The 16,290-nt window shown below is 36.5% G+C and overlaps 1 protein-coding gene across 1 annotated transcript in view; it reads right to left on the reverse strand.

The window, feature by feature from the left end:
- Positions 1-14,588, reverse strand: part of LOC126488559 (mas-related G-protein coupled receptor member B2-like) — a 32,710-nt gene extending 18,122 nt beyond the window's left edge. The window contains exons 1-2 of the mRNA XM_050122105.1: positions 14,499-14,588; positions 9,244-9,357 (exon numbers count right to left, since the gene is read on the reverse strand). Coding sequence (XP_049978062.1) covers positions 9,244-9,251 — 8 coding nt within the window. The 5' untranslated portion in view covers positions 9,252-9,357; positions 14,499-14,588. The remainder of the gene's footprint in view (positions 1-9,243; positions 9,358-14,498) is intronic.
- Positions 14,589-16,290: the final 1,702 nt, after the last annotated feature.

Genomic DNA, 16,290 nt, shown 5'->3' on the forward strand with positions numbered 1-16,290 from the left:
CAACATTGCAACCCAGTATCCTGTGTCTTACTATGTCCTAAAAGGAGACGAAAGTCTGAGCAATCATGTGGGGCACTGATAAGACACTGAGCTGTTCACGGTTTCTATTCCAGAATAGGAAAGGAAACTGGAGCCCTCATTCATAAAGCATGGGCACTCTCAGAGAATGGAATTTTTTTTCCTAAAGGTAGAATGGAAATCATGGTGGAGATTTGAAGGTGGTGTCCCCGCTTGTTAAGGCTATGTGAGGATGCCATACTTCTTGAGTATGAATTTCTAATGGGGTTGCATTGTGAGTAAATGAATGCTTTTTATATATTATGCATTCTAAGAACCTATTTACATGTTAGAGTTATAATAAGTGTTCATAGAATATAGGGTCAGCATATGAATAATGGAAGGAAGGTGAGGAAAGCCAGAAGCAAGGTCAGAAAAGGAGGAAAGAAAGGATGAAGCAAGAGACAACCTGATCACAGTTTAAAGTCTGAGTCAATGTCACACAGATATTTTGTTAATAAATTTAGTTCTTTTAAAATTCCATACAAATATACTGTATTCTCATTATTCTTTCTTCTTTCCCTTCTATGCTTGCCAGACCCACTTATTCCTTACAAATATCACTTCCATATTCATGACTTTTGATTTTGTTTTGTATTCCAGAATTAAATTGGAGTTAATTAGTAACCATCAGTTTGGAAATAGTCATCACATTTTGGTGGCTCAAATGAAGTACAAAACTTAGAACAATGTTTTCTCTACTCCAGAATTTTCCATCTTTCAACTTTTCAGCAGTAAGTTTCAGCACCTGTGGTGGCCTTCTCTCTTTAAAGCTGACTGCTCAGAGGACCCAATGTGTGTAGGCACAGTTCCAGTAGACAAAACAGCTGTGCGTTTATGATTGTCATGACCATGGTTGCTTACAAGATGGAATTTCACAGCCCTTTCCTTATCATCAGCTTTAATAATCTTTCAGTTCCTTCTTTGGTACCATTTTCTGAGCCTTATGGATGAGAGTATAAATGTCTTGTTTTGGGGCCAAACTTTGTACCTTTACTCCTAGTACCTTTTACAACCATAGGTCCTGATTACCCCGTCTTCCTTTAAACAAACAACTTTTTTGAATAAAGTTGGGAGTACCCTTTGTCTTGGTATGTAAATATTAATATTTGAATATTGTTTGATACTAAGAAACAATAGTAGTTCCACACTAAGGCTTTAAGATCTCCTCAGCCATAAGTTCATGACTGGATTTACAGTACAGTGCTTGAATGAGTCATTTAAGAATGTATAGTACAAGTGAACTGAGCGCTTTTCAGAGCCCATAAAGAGAATTACTGTTAACATTTTCATTTTCCTGATAAGGAGAAGGAAGCACAGAAGGGTTTAAGATGTGTTCCAAAGACAAAAACATTTATACATGGCTCTGACTTAGAGTCTTTGTCCTAAAATAATCCTTTCCATCAAATTCCATAGTACATGACCAACTAAAATTAGAGGTAGCAATCTCAGTAAAAATGACCAAGTCAAATTCAAAATGAACTGTTAGAAAACATTGGTTTGTTGCAGCAAAATTCTAAATAAAGTAAGAGAAAGGAATCAAGAAGAGGAAAAATTAGTAAGGGCAAGTAATACAGACAGCTAGATGCATGATCTTTCTTAATTCAGAACAGACAACTGTTAGTCATCCACACAGCTGAAGACTCCCTACACTGGAAGAATCTGACTGGAAAGAAGTTGCATTCTCTATCAGAGATTAAAGACAGGCTGAAGCATCCGCCACATGCTCTGCACTCCTTCAGCATGGCTGGATAATGAGTGGAAGGAAAACCACAATGTTTTCTTTCCTCTCTCAGGTCACTTTGTCTTCCATTTTCTGTGATGAATAAAGTTTGTATCTCTATTTGTGAACATAACTTGTTCATGTCCCTTAATTAAAATCAATGTTCTATAAGGTCTAGACTCATTTGGTGTTTGTGGTTGTAACCACAGCCGGAAACACATGTGCATTAGAGAATATAAGGCTTAGTGTACAAAGATGTTGCTAAAATCACAAGGTCCAGCATCAGCTCAATCACAGCTTGAGTTCCCTGCATCCTTCCTTTAAATTTACCTATTACACAGCTATGAAAATTGTGACCTGTATGTTGTTTCTAGGAAATTGTTGACATGCTTATAGACTGTGACAGTCAACAAGAGGCTTGTAGATACTTGCAGTTTGTCATCAATATGTGACTTCTGCAGCATCATAATTTTTAGAATTTAATTTCAGTAAAATAATCTCAATGCTCGCCTGTAGTGGCATTTAAATTGTATTTTATAAATAAAACCTGCCTGAAGATCTGAGAGTAAAACAATCTCACTGGTCAGCCTTATAGATCAGATTATGGTAACACATACCTTTAATCTCAGTAGCCATATAACACACACCTTTGATCAAAGTAGGCACACTAGTTATCATAGAAAGTGGGTGGTACATGCCTTTAGTAATGGTTGTGCATACCTTTAATCCAAGCCCTAGAGAGGATTATAAAATGGGAGGAAACAGCTCTCAATACACAGTCTCATTCTGAGGTTCCTGAAGGTAGGGTACCCATTTTCAGATTGAGTTCGAAGTTAGAGTCAGGGACTGGCTGTTTTGTTTTTCAGATCTTCAGGTTTAACCCCAATTTCTGACTCTGAGGTTTTATTAATTGTGCTTCACTCAGATTCTCTTGATACTAGATGGCAGTACAATGTTTGTTTCAGGTGTATAAGGGTTTTTGCAATTATCCACTGGATCCTGTTGTTAGTACCTCTTACACAGATTCTTTTCCCCTCAAACAAGAAAGTTGATGCATTCCTGACTCACATGTAAACATCTCCCTACATGTGTTAAGTAGTAAAAATCTTTCCTTCTGTTTATGTCCCTATTTCTATGTATAAAACACATCCCATAAACTTTTAAAACAAAATCCTTACATACTCCCATTTTCTTCACTTCAATTCACTCTAGGCTTTCTAAATTTTCAAGGCAGTAAAATCATTCCACAGAAGTGACACCACATAAGGAGAAATAAATACCTAGTAGAAGTTCATAGAAGCCAACTCATCACACTGAGATAAATTCCTAGAGTAGTGCCTAAGACACTACCTTTCCTGTGGCCTGTATCCACAAACATGGTTACTAGAGCCAATTTTGATTTTTTTTAACTTCTCATCATCCAATTAATCCTTGTAACTATACTTTCTCTGGTATTACATGCTTCTGTGTTCATCCTAGACATCACTACATAATTCTAAAGAGTCTGTATGGAAGACATCAGTTACCATTTTATTTTGTGTCTTCTGTTTTTCGAGAGGAGTGAATATATATACAAAAGATTTCGTTGAAAATAACTATGAATTCATTTGAATCAAAAAGAATACTTTCTAGGGACTCTGATGAAACTCTGAACATACCCCGTTTTCCCCTTTTCTAGGACTGTCTCATGCCCCACGTGTGCCATATTCATTCATCAATGTCAGTCCTCAATTCCTAGACATAAATTTTACCTAGGACACCAATTACCACACATTCCTGGAACTCAGAGGTGGCCCACAGTCACCACATTCTTAAGATTAATAGAGTGCAAAAGAAATTAAAGAATGGAATACTCATTTAACAAAGACAAAATGAAGTATCCACACATTGAATTACTCCCATCCCAAACATAGACACCAAGTCACTACCACAAACATTAACATCCAAGATAATATGTCTTCACCAAAACCCTGCAGTCCTATGACAGAAAGTTTAAGAAATTCAATATAGTATTAAAAAACCTTCAAAACAGCCATCATGAATATATTCAAGGACATGAAAGGAGGGAAGAATAAATACCTTAATGAAGTCTGAAACCACAAACATAATGTCATAATAAAAATAATTGAAGATATGAAAGTAGAAATAGCATCACTAAAGACGACCCAAACTGGAGTAAAACTGGAAATGAAAAAAATTAGAGAATCAAAGAAAACCCTCTAAGGTAAGCCTCACTAACAGATTATAAAACAAGCAAGAGAGAATCCCAGGAATCAGAGATACAATAGAACACATAGAGACAGAAGTCAAACAAAAATTTAAGTCTAAAAAAATTCATGCAGAAAACCTCTAAGAATGTTTGGACACTATGAAAATACCAAATCTAAAAATAATAGGAATTAGGAAGGAAAAAATATTTAGGTCAAATATCTCCTACAAAATCCTAGGAGATAATTTCCATACCTATAATGTGAAGGGTCTGTCAAGATACAAGCAGTATAAAAAGCTACAAATAGAGTGTACCAGAAAACAAATAACCCACAACACATAATATTCACAACACTAAGTTAACAGAATAAAGAAAGAATTTTAAAAATTTCCTAGGGAATAATAACAACAAAACAAGCAAACATTGTTTAAGTGCAGAAACATTAGAAAAACACCTGATTTTTCAAAGGAGATACTAAATGCCTGGATGAATACTTTTCAAACTCTTACGAGACCTGGATGAATATTTTTCAAACTCTTAAGAGACCAGAGATTTCAGTACAGACTACTATACTGAGAAAAATTGGAATCATAATAGATGGAGAAAAAGAATCCCACAATTAAACCAAATTTTATCAGTATCTACCTACAAATTTAGCTCTACAGAAGATGGTAGAAGAAAACACCAATCTGAGGACATTAACCACAACAAGGCAAACAAAAAGACCAGATAATCAAATATGAATGGAGGAGGACCCATACCATAGCAACAAAATAGTAAGAATCAATAAAAATTGCTCATTAATAGCTTTCAATATCAATTTTCTCAATCTTCAAAAAAGCAGAATAACTGATTAGATTAAAAAAACAGAAACAGTCCTGCTACTGCCTCCAAGAAACACACAATATTATCAAAGATAGATATCAGTTTAGAGTAAAAATTGGAAGAAGATATTCTGATACAATTGACGCAAGAAGCAAGCCGGTGTAGACATTTTAATATCTGGCAAAATAATCTTGAAACCAAAACTAAACAGAAGCTCTAAGAAAGGATGCTGCATACTTCTCAAAGTAGAAAGCCACCAGAGGCTAATGCCATTCTATACATTTATCCATCAAACACAAGAATATACAAGTACATAAAAGAAACAAAATTGGCTACTTACGTCGACATAAAGCAAGCCTCAACAGATACAAGAGAATTGAAATAATACCATGTATTCTCTTTAACAACTATGGATTAAAGCTGAATATGAACAATAGAAAGTTTCCAAAATTGTGGGAAACTGAACAATGCACTATTGAATGAGAAGTGATTCAAGAGAGAAATTAAGAAATAAAAACTTTCTAGAACTGAATGAAACTGAAGACACAACATGCCAAAATTATGAGGGATAATGGAGGTACTTCTAAGAGACAACTTCACTGAAGTAAATACCTACAGTAAAATTAGAGGGATCACATTTTAGAACCTTAAGTGAAAGTTCTAATGAAAAGAAAAGAAGTAATGCAAGTAACTAATGGATGGCAAGAAATAATCAAGCTTTGAGCTGAAATATAGAATATAAGATAAAATAATAGAAGAACCAATGAAATGAAGACCTGATTCTTGGAGAAAAGTCCCTGAAATTGATAAACCATTAGCCAAATTAAATAAACAGCAAAGACAAAATAACCAAATTCACAAAATCCGCCACAAAATGAAAGCATCACTACAGACATCAGGAAATACAATCATAAGGACATACTTTAAAAAATGTATACTTCACGAAATTGGTAAACTAAAAGAAAAAGAAATTATCTCTATAAATACCCCTACCATAGGTAAATTATGATCAGAGAAGCTACTTAAAGATACCAATGGCTCCTACAACATAAGAAGTGAATAATTGTTTCCAAACTAAAAGAAAGATAAGGACATGATAGATACAGCAAAGAATTGTATGAGATTTTCAAAAAATAATGCCACTATTCCTCAGTGAAACAGAATGAACATTATATAATTCTTTGTATGAGGATACAGTAACCATGATATCCAAAGCACACAAAGACCCAAAAAGAAAGAGAATGACAGACCGATTTCATTTATGAACAAAGATGCAAAAAATTTAACAAAATGCTCAGAAGTCACAGTTAAGAATAAATAAAAAAGGATAAATCAAAAATAATATCCATGGTGATCAAGTAGTCTTCATTCCAGAGATAAAAGAATAGTTCAATATACAAAAATTTAAAAAATGCATCTACAATATAAACAAAATAGAAAGGAATAAACCACATGACCATTTCCTTAGAGGCATAAAAAGCTTTGTAAAAATCCAGCACTCTTTATAATATCTCCTAGAAGACTAGGGACACCAGAGACATTTATCAAAATAATACAACTTATAATAAGAAAGCTCACACTAAATATGCACTAGAAAAGAGAGCAACTCAAATCATTTCCACAAAATTAAGACATAAGACTATATTATGCACTCTTTTTATATATATTCAATATAGTATTTCAAATTTGAGTTGGAGAAATTAGACAACAGAAGTTCGTGAACAAAAAACCAATTTGAAAGAAACATCAAAATATCTTTATTTTCAAATGAGAGAATTGTATTCATAAATGACTGTTTTACTCAGAGTTCTATTACTTGGAATAGATAATTACCTAAGGAAAACATATAATTGGGGTTTGCTACAGTTTTAGAGGTTTAATCCTTTTTTATCATGGCTATAGAATAGCAGCATACAATTAGACATGATGCTGGAAAAGCAACTCAGAGTTTTACATTTTGATTCACAGGCAATAGGAAGAGAGAGATACTGGTACAAGTTGAATGTTTGAAACCTCAAAGTCTACCCTCACTGACAAACTTCCTCCAACAAAGCCAAGCCTTCTAATACTGCTTAGGTAGTGACATTCCCTGACAACCTAGTATTCAAATATATGAGCCTAATGGGACCATTGTTTTTCAAAAACATCTCCATTACTCCAGAAATTCTACCAGGAAACTTTTAATGCTGACAATTTCTGCAAAGTAGCTCAATATAAAATTAACTCATGAACATTAGTAGCACTTCTGTATACAAATGGCAAATGGACCGAGAAAGAAATCAGGGAAACAAAATCTTTCACATACTCTCAAAAAATAAAATATCTTGGAATAACTCTAACTGTGGAGGTCTGGTGTAGAAGGTCCTTCTGTTTATGTGTTGCTTTTATTGGTTGAATAAACAAACTGCCTTGGCCTTTTGATAGGGCAAAACTTAGGTAGGTGGAGTAGACAGAACTGAATGCTGGGAAGAAGAGTTAGGGAGAACACCATGGATCTCCTGCCTGGGACGGACACTGGTTAAAATCTTGCCGGTAAGCCACAGTTGTGTGGCAATACACAGATGAATAAAAATGAGTTAAATTAAGATGTAAAATTTTGTTGAAATATGAAAGCGGCGGCGGGGCTGCATCCCCAACACCCCGGCCGCTTGGCTAGCTCATGCCCGAAATAACAACACACAAACTGTATTCATTTAAGAACTGCTTGGCCCATGAACCCTAGCCCTTACAGGCTAATTCTCGCACCTGGACTAGCCCATTTCTAATGTGTGTAAGCACCCCAAGGTGCGCTTACCGGGAAGATTCTAACCTATGTCCATCCTGGCTTCAGAGCGCGGAGCTATCGTGTCTATCCGGCAGAGCTGAGCATGGCGTCTCTCCTCCAGAGCGCAGAGCAGAGTCTGACTTCACTTCCTCTTCCACCCAGCATCCTATTCTGTTTACTCCTCCCAACAATGTTCTAACCTATGAGGGCCAAGCAGTTTCTTTATTGCTCAGCCAATGAAATCAACAGATTGATATGACACTCCCACATCAAAATTTAGCTAATAAGAATTTAGAGCTAATGGGCTCTACAAATGTAGTTTCTGTGTGATTATTTTAAGTGTAAGTAAGCCAGATTTTTGGGAGGGAACATAGGTCCCCATGCTCCCTACAACAGAGGTCTGAAAGAAACTGTCCTCAAATGTGAGTTGCACTATTGAGAGGCATGTCTTTCTTGGAAAGATCATAATCTTGTTGGAAGAAGCAAGTCAGTTGGAAGGTGGGTTTTTTTTTCATTTTTCTTCTTTCTTTCTTTCTTTCTTTCTTTCTTTCTTTCTTTCTTTCTTTCTTTCTTCCTTTCTTAAAGATTTCTGTCTCTTCCCCCCAGATGCCTCCCCTTTCCCTCCCCTTCCCCCAATCAAGTCCCCCTCCCTTGTCAGCCCAAAGAGCAATCAGGGTTCCCTGCCTTGTGGGAAGTCCAAGGACCACACACCTCCATCCAGGTTTAGTAAGGTGAGCATCCAAACTGCCTAGGCTCCCACAAAACCAATAGGTGCAGTAGGAAGGTGGGTTTTGAAGTCTGAGGTATGCTCAAGACATACAATGTCTCAGATCAATTCTTCTTCCCCACATATCAAGATATAGAACTCTCAGATCATTCTCTACCACTTGGTCTGCCTGCAAGTTGTCAAGTTCCATCATTATGATAATGGATTGAACCTATGAACTGTAAGCCATTCAATTATATGTTTACCTTTATACGAATTGCCATGGTTATATTGTCTCTACACAGAAATAGAAACCCTAAGACATTTACCAAGCTAATGAAACACTTGTATAATAAAAACATAAAGATATTAAAAATAGAAATTGAAGAATATATTAAAAGATGGAACGATATTCCTTGCTAATTGACCAACATTATAAAAATGCCCATCCTACAAAAAGCATTCTGCAGATTTAATACAATTTACATCAAATTTTTAACACAAGTTTTTTTTTTACAGAAATAGGAAGGACAGTTTTAAAGTTGAAATGCAAGCTTTCCAGATGAACACAATCAAAAAACTAGGTAGATATAAAAATGGAGAATAAATAAATAATAAAAAATCTGCAAGAGTGTAGGTGTATCACAATGCCCAATCTCAAGATCATTACTGCATAAAACCTAACACCTAGTGGATCAAAGACCTCAACATAACACCAAACACACTGAATAGAAGAGAAAGGGTGCAATGGTCCTGAACTCCCTGGCACAGGAAAGGACTTCCTGAAAAGGACACTGATAGCACAGGCACTAAGGACAACAATTAATAAAGGGACTACATAAAACTGAAATACTTCTGTACAGCAGGAAGTTGGGAGTAGATGACTTAACCTTCAGCTATGCCACTCTAAGGCATATACCCAAGGAACTCTAAATCCTACTACAGAGACACTGGCTCACCTGTTCATTGCTTCTTTATTCAATATAGCCAGAAACTGGAAACATCATATGTGTTCATCAATGGACGAGTGAAGAAAGAATACGTGGAACATTTTATAATGGAATATCACTCAGCTGTAAAACAAAATCACAAAAATCACAGGTAAATAAACAGTGCTAGGAAAATTATTCCAAGTGACGCAATCAGAGCCAAAACCACCAATATCATATCAGTCCTCTTATATGGGGATGTTAGATGCTAAATATTTGATAATTTGGCTATAATCTGTATAAACACAGAGGCTATGTATAGAGTGTGGGTTAAGTAAGGAGGGAATAATTCCTCTAGAGGAAAAAAATAGAAGGCAAACTAATGGATTCATATGCATGAGGTAGAAACAGATCATTAAAATGAGAGGGAAGAAATATGAGGAGAGACAGCTATAACTGTATCCTTTGAAGGCTCATATGGAAACCTGATAGAGTAGAAACATCTTTAAATATATGCATATATTTTAGAAACCTAAATGGAATCAGCAAATAACATGGAAGACAAAGACACTACTAGACATCTCTTACCATCAAATTAAACATTCAGTGCCAAGAATGGGTTAATCCAAATTGAATTGTTGGCAAAAGGAAACACATTGGAGACTCTCAAACAAATGGACTTTTTCTAAACATTTTATTGCTCTTTACAAACTGATGATAAGGTCCTGTTTCTGAAGAAAACACCTATATAACTCATTGAACATGAAGAACTGAAGCTGATGCCAACCTAGAGCCTTCACCCTTACTGACCTGTGTTTATGGTAACGGAATATAATCTGTATACTACCCAAAGAGAAAGATGAACAAAAGCATAGCTATAAATACTTTGCTCTACGAGAGTGACTTGCCATGCATAATACACTAATGCACTAAGGTCTCAAGTGTTTTAGGAGCAATCCACCAATATCTGATTGGAATGAAGGCCATTCCATGAAATGGAATCTACCCGGGACTGGATAGGCCGTGAACTAAGGGAAACAAATACTCATACTCTGCTACAAATTTAGCAATAAAATGACTCTTATCAACTTTCTCGCTCATTGCTAGATGGGTGTTTTGGTCAGAAATCAGTAGTGAATTTTCTTTCTGAAGTCCATGGGAACAAATATAGAGATCTAAACTGGATAATGTGATGAAAATGAGAGACCTTGGAATACTAGGTCCTTATAGAAAAGTTTCCATCATATCCATCCTATGCAATGTTGTGGAAGAGTAGATGGAAAGAGTGTAGAAGTCAGTGAGGATGGAGGACACCAGAGAAATGAGGTTTCTTAACATAACAGGACAGATGCACATATCAACTCACAGAGACTGCGGCAGCATGAACAGTGCCTGTACAATTCTTAGATGAGATCCGGGCACTAAAAGAAGTGGACACTAGCCCTCATTCCTAACCTAGAAGTTATCTCTAATTATTAACTGATAGAAACAGAAGTACTAGCTTTCTTCAATAAAATCTCACTGGGTACACAAGTCATACTTAAGGGCATCCCTCATACCCATCAAAAGATGATCAAAACAAAACTAGCTCAATTCAGTAAACTCGGAAGTTTTTTTGTCTTGTAATGGTTGTCTGGGCACCTTTTTTTTTCTGTATTTCTTGAGAGTCTTTGTTAGTTTCAATTGCAGTTTTAATTAGGATTCCTGAGTGAGTGAGTGTGTGTGTGTGTGTGTGTGTGTGAGTGTGTGTGTGTGATAATGTGTATGTATCTCAGTATTTGTTGGTGTTTCTTGTGCCCTTTCTTTTGTTCTTTTTTCTGTTTCTTTAGTTTTTTTTCCTATTCTTCTTTGTTTTTTCTTTGTTTCCTCTTTGTTTTCTGATAAGGGAAAGAAAGGGAATTGATTCAACTGGTTTAGAAGGTGGAAAGAATTTGAGAGCAGCTGGGGGGAACCGTGTTCAGAATATTTTATGAAAAATCTATTTTTAATAAAAGAAAACTATGAAAAATATAGTGTATGATTCAAAAATCTATTTTATAACAACACAAAGCAAAAACAAAAAGTGAAATGGACCAGAAAACCAGGAATGATCAGTTTAACTGTGGATAGTTGTCACATGCGTGGCTGGAGGAAACTGACCAATTCATTTAAGCTTCCTAGCTGGAGGCTAAGAACAGTTACAGCCTTTACAAAAGGTGAGAAAAGAAAGATGTGAAGACTGGAGGAAGGCAGGATATAAAAAGAAACCTGACACCAACACACAGGAGCTTTCTTAAAAAATGATAAATCAACATCCTGCAGGATTGAGAAATACTACTCTTGGGCATACACCCAAAGGATGATCAAAAATATTACAAGGACATTTGTTCAATTATGTTTATAGTAGCATTATTTGTCATAGCTAGACCTGGAAACAACCTAAGTGTCTCTCAACCAAAGAAGGAATAAAGAAAATGTGGTACATTTACATGATGGAGTCCTACTCAGTGATAAAAAACAATGGCATCTTGAAATTTGCACTGCAAATAAATGGAACCATCCTGAATGATGTAAGCCAGACCCAGAAAGATGAGTATGGTATGTACCTACTCTCAGGCAAATATTGTCTGTAAAGCAAAGGAGAAGTAGCCTGCAGCCACCACCCCAGAAACCAAGAAACAAGGATAACTCTAAGAGAAACATATAGATCTGCCCTTGGAAGGGTAAATAAATAATATCTGTTGAGAAAATTGAGAGTGTGGGGGTGGGAAAGAAGAGAAGATAGAAGGGAAAGAGGAGAGAAGAAACTATGGAACTAGAGGAAAGAGCATTGTCAATAGGGAAGAACAAGTGACGAGAAACAAGGAAAGACATCTTGATTGAGGGAACCATTATGAGGCTAGGAAAAAACTTACACTAGAGAAATTCTGAGAAATCCACAAGGATGACCCCAGCTAAGATATTAAACAATAGTAGAGAGGGTGCCTGAACTATCTTTACCCTGTAGTCAGATTAACTATCTTCATGTCATCATAGAACCTACATCTAGCAAGTGATAGAAGCAGATGCAGAGAACCACAGTGGATCATTGGGCTTAGCTCCCAAAGTTCAGTCAAAAAATGTTTCAAGTGAGAATATGAGCAAAGAGGTCAAGATCCTGACAGGAATACCCATGGAAACAGCTCACCTGAGCTAATGGAAGCCTTCCAGCTCTGGCCTCAAAATAAGGGAAGCAGCATAGGTCCAAACTAGGACTTCTGAATGTGCATGGCACTGGTATGGATGTGACCCACTGTTGGACCACTGTAAGTGAGACCAGGATTTATTCCTGATTCTTGTTCTGACTTTTTGTAACTGATTCTCTCTAGAGGGATACCTTGCTCAGCCTAGATATAATGGGGAAGGCTTTGTTCCTGCTTCAAAAAAAATGTCCCAGATATTGTTTACTCCCCAATGTTAAGCCTTCTTCTCTCTAAGGAATGAATGGGGATGGGAGAAGGTGGAGACAACAGGAGGAGGAGGAGTGGAAGGGGGAAATGGGTTTGGCGTGTAAAATGAGAAAAGATAGCTTTTCAAAAAACAAATTGGAAAATAGATTCTTCAAATCATATGTTTACACTACGGTTAATAATAGTAGAAAAATTACAGTTATTGTAGCAACACAAAAAATTTCATGTTTGGAAGGTCACTCCAACATGAGGAACTGTATTAAAGTGTAGTATCGTTAGGAAGTTTGAGAACTTCTGGCCTTGAAGTATTAGGCATAGAATTATGAAATGAACTGAATTTCTACCATTCTTCATTAATTAAATATTTAATATGTGGGAAAGTGAGAGAAAGAAAAAAGTGGAAACTGTGCTAAGTAGAGGATATTGTGACACATAAGTTCTCTTCAGGGTTTGGAGACAAAGGGTGGAGGATAATAGAAATTGTCTACCATCCATGTTACCTCATTTGTGGTATTCTATGAACAAAAAGAAAGAATTCCATGATTTTAGGACAGTCTCAGATACATAGTGAGTCCAGAAATGCCCAGAATGTGGGAAAGGACAATCAAGCACTAAAAGAAAACTATAAGGAATGTGAGACTCACTTTATAGACCAAACATATGAATTCTTCATGCAAAGCATAGATCTGAGAAACAGACTAAAGCACAGAAAACTAATTCTATGAACTAGAATGATGGTTTTTCCTTGACCTCTGGAAGGTTACAGACATTCAAACCGAGGAAGAGTTCCAAATGAACAGGACAAGAAGTGAACCCATACACAACAAACTGTAGTGACAAGTGTCAAGGGCAGATGGCACATGAAGAATGCTGATGGTCAGAGCTGAATGGCCATGTGCTATTTTACTTGAAAAATTAAACCTGTCATAGAATAGAGCACACTTGTGTGAAAATATCTAAAACTAGGAGACCAAGGAAAGTTGTATTTAATGTCCGGAGAGCAATCAGTTTCCAATCAAACTGATCACCCTTCCAGGTATGAAACATTAAGTACATATCTCTTGTCTTTTGCTGTATTATAGACATGACCAAAAGTGATCAATATGGGAAAGGGTCTAGTAGGGATATAGAAGGAAGTTAAAATGGATCAGATGGAGGTAAGAGAGGGAAGGGGAGGGTAGTAAGAGTACATTGTACACAGAAATCAAATTATCATATAAAAATTAGTAAATTAGTTATATATCTGAATTAGCACAACTACACCTGCATCCACAGTAGAACCCAACATTGGTTCAGATGATTATTACTGTTTGTACATCTATATACTTCATGTGTTCTTCTTGGGTTGGAGTTGGGTTTAACATCATGCTTAATTTTCCATAAATGTGTATATTATTGATAAACTATACTTAATTATATTCTTTTCAGTCACTCAGTTTTAGACCATCTGTTTTCTTCAGAGCTGCATTTCCACACACACACACAAAAATGAAATTTCCTATTTCCAGAAACACAGGTGGCTGAGTTACTGAGAGAACTTGGCTTATATAGAGGGTGCCTGTAAGTATATGAATTGCCAAGTAGAGGAATATGCCAGAATAACAGAAAATTCAAATAGTTGAGATGAGAAAAGAATGAGGAGAAATTAAAGAAGTGGGCACTGCCTTAACTCATAGGAGTCCAATCTCCTGAAGTCATGTCTGCTAACGCACGATGCTAAAGAGTAGCATTTGTAACTCTGATTCTTAAGAAACACCTAGGCTTTTTGGATTCTCCACCTCAAGGTGTAGTTATATGATCACAGACTAAGAAAAAGAGATAAAATATTTGGGAGAAAGGTTTCAAAAAACCTCTTACCCATTTTCCATTTTTCATATGGGAGGTGGCAAGCTGGTCTGTGGTGAAGTTTCCACTTAGTCAGCCATCTCCATGAAAGACTTCTGTAGCCTGGAGAATGCAATGAGAATGGTGCTTGAGAAAGGCTGATAAATAGAGCAGAGAGAACTGTGGTTTCCTGTACTTGGATCTTGCATCTGAAGTGTCATGTGAGCATCACCCCTTTGAGTCAGCTCTTCACGAGACTGTTCTTGACAGTTGATCTAGATCCTATCTCTAATCCCCTGGTCATGCCTATTCTTAGATTTCCCCACCCTGTTAGTTTCAGTTGAAACAAGACATACCTTTTATACTAGTTTATCTATTCTAGGTATTCTCATGTGCTGAAATTCAGGCAGATCACTAAACAGCATCAATGTTGGTAATAGGGATTTTGAATCAGGCCCTTACAACTTCAGGACAAATATTTTTTTCCCCTAAGCCATCTTTCCAGGACTATCTGGAAACATTTTTATAATTTACAAAATCCCACTTTTTTTCCCCAATCTATTTTAATATGAATGACTTTTTAAGTGATGGAATTATTCACAGGGTTTTTTTAGTTAGAGTGTAACATTAATTTTTTGGTTGGTTTTTTGATAAACAGGGAACAGGATGATACAACTTAGAGAATGTTTTTGTTCTCTGCATTTTTAGCTCTGCATATTGCACAGGATAAAGTAACTGACTTCTGATATACAATTGTAAGTAATGAGTCAGCAGGCAATTCTGAGTCCAGGCCACTCCCCCACCTGCATCAGAGAGCCCCAGAAGCACAGCCACCATCTGCACTGACTGGAAGAAGAGGGAAGTGGCTGTACTTCTGGCTGGATGGACCCACTCTCCTGCCTGGACAGCCCAGCTCTCTAGTGACCAGGTCATGTGGCAATTCTCTGCCCCTTGCTCACCCAACTCTAAATAGTAGCTCATCAACAGAAAAGTCTCCTGTGGCCAAGTCACTCAAGCTGCATTGTAAGGCCCTGGAGTCAGAACCCCCACCTACACTGACTGGAGGAAAAGTAGAATCAGAGCACCATGAAGAGTCACAAACACAACCTGCACCAATTAGAGGATGAGGTTATCCACCCATATCATCAGTCACATCAGAGGACAATGGAGGAACATCTGCCACCTACACCAATTGGAGGAAGAGCCCCAAGAGCCAGACAGCAGGCAAGACTACTATAGAGAATCAACCTCAACACCAGCCCCAGTGGCATCAGAGTATACCCAGAGGCACTGCCTTTACATAAACCAATTGTAGGAGAATCAACATAGGTATGTACAATTACCAATCTGGGTAATTGTAAAGATGACAAAGACACTTTAAAAGAAAATGAAAAAATCCCTTATACAATTGGAGAAAATAATAAACAAATATGGAAGAAATTAATAATCCCTTAAAGAAAGTCAGGAAAGCCAAGAAAAAACAATCCAATAGGTGAAAGAAACGGTTCAAAATTCCATAATTGAAATAGGAGCAATAAAGAAAACACCAATTGAATGAATTCTGGAAATGGAAATATGGGGTAAAGGGTCAGGAACCACAGGTGCAAGCTTAACCAAAAGAATACAAGAGATAGATTCATCAGTAAGAAAACATCAAATCTTACAAATTCTTAATTCAAAACATCCAGAATATCTAGAAGACCATGGAATGACCAAACCTAAGAATTAAAGCAATAGGAAAAGCAGATCTCTATCTAGGTAAAAGTCACAGAAAATATATTTAACAAAACCATCGAGGAAAATATTCCCAACCTAAAAAGTCATA

Source organism: Alexandromys fortis, unplaced genomic scaffold (assembly GCF_014885135.2).
Source record: "Alexandromys fortis isolate MF-2015 unplaced genomic scaffold, M_Fortis_MF-2015_v1.1 scaffold_170, whole genome shotgun sequence".
Classification (NCBI taxonomy): Eukaryota; Metazoa; Chordata; class Mammalia; order Rodentia; family Cricetidae; genus Alexandromys; species Alexandromys fortis.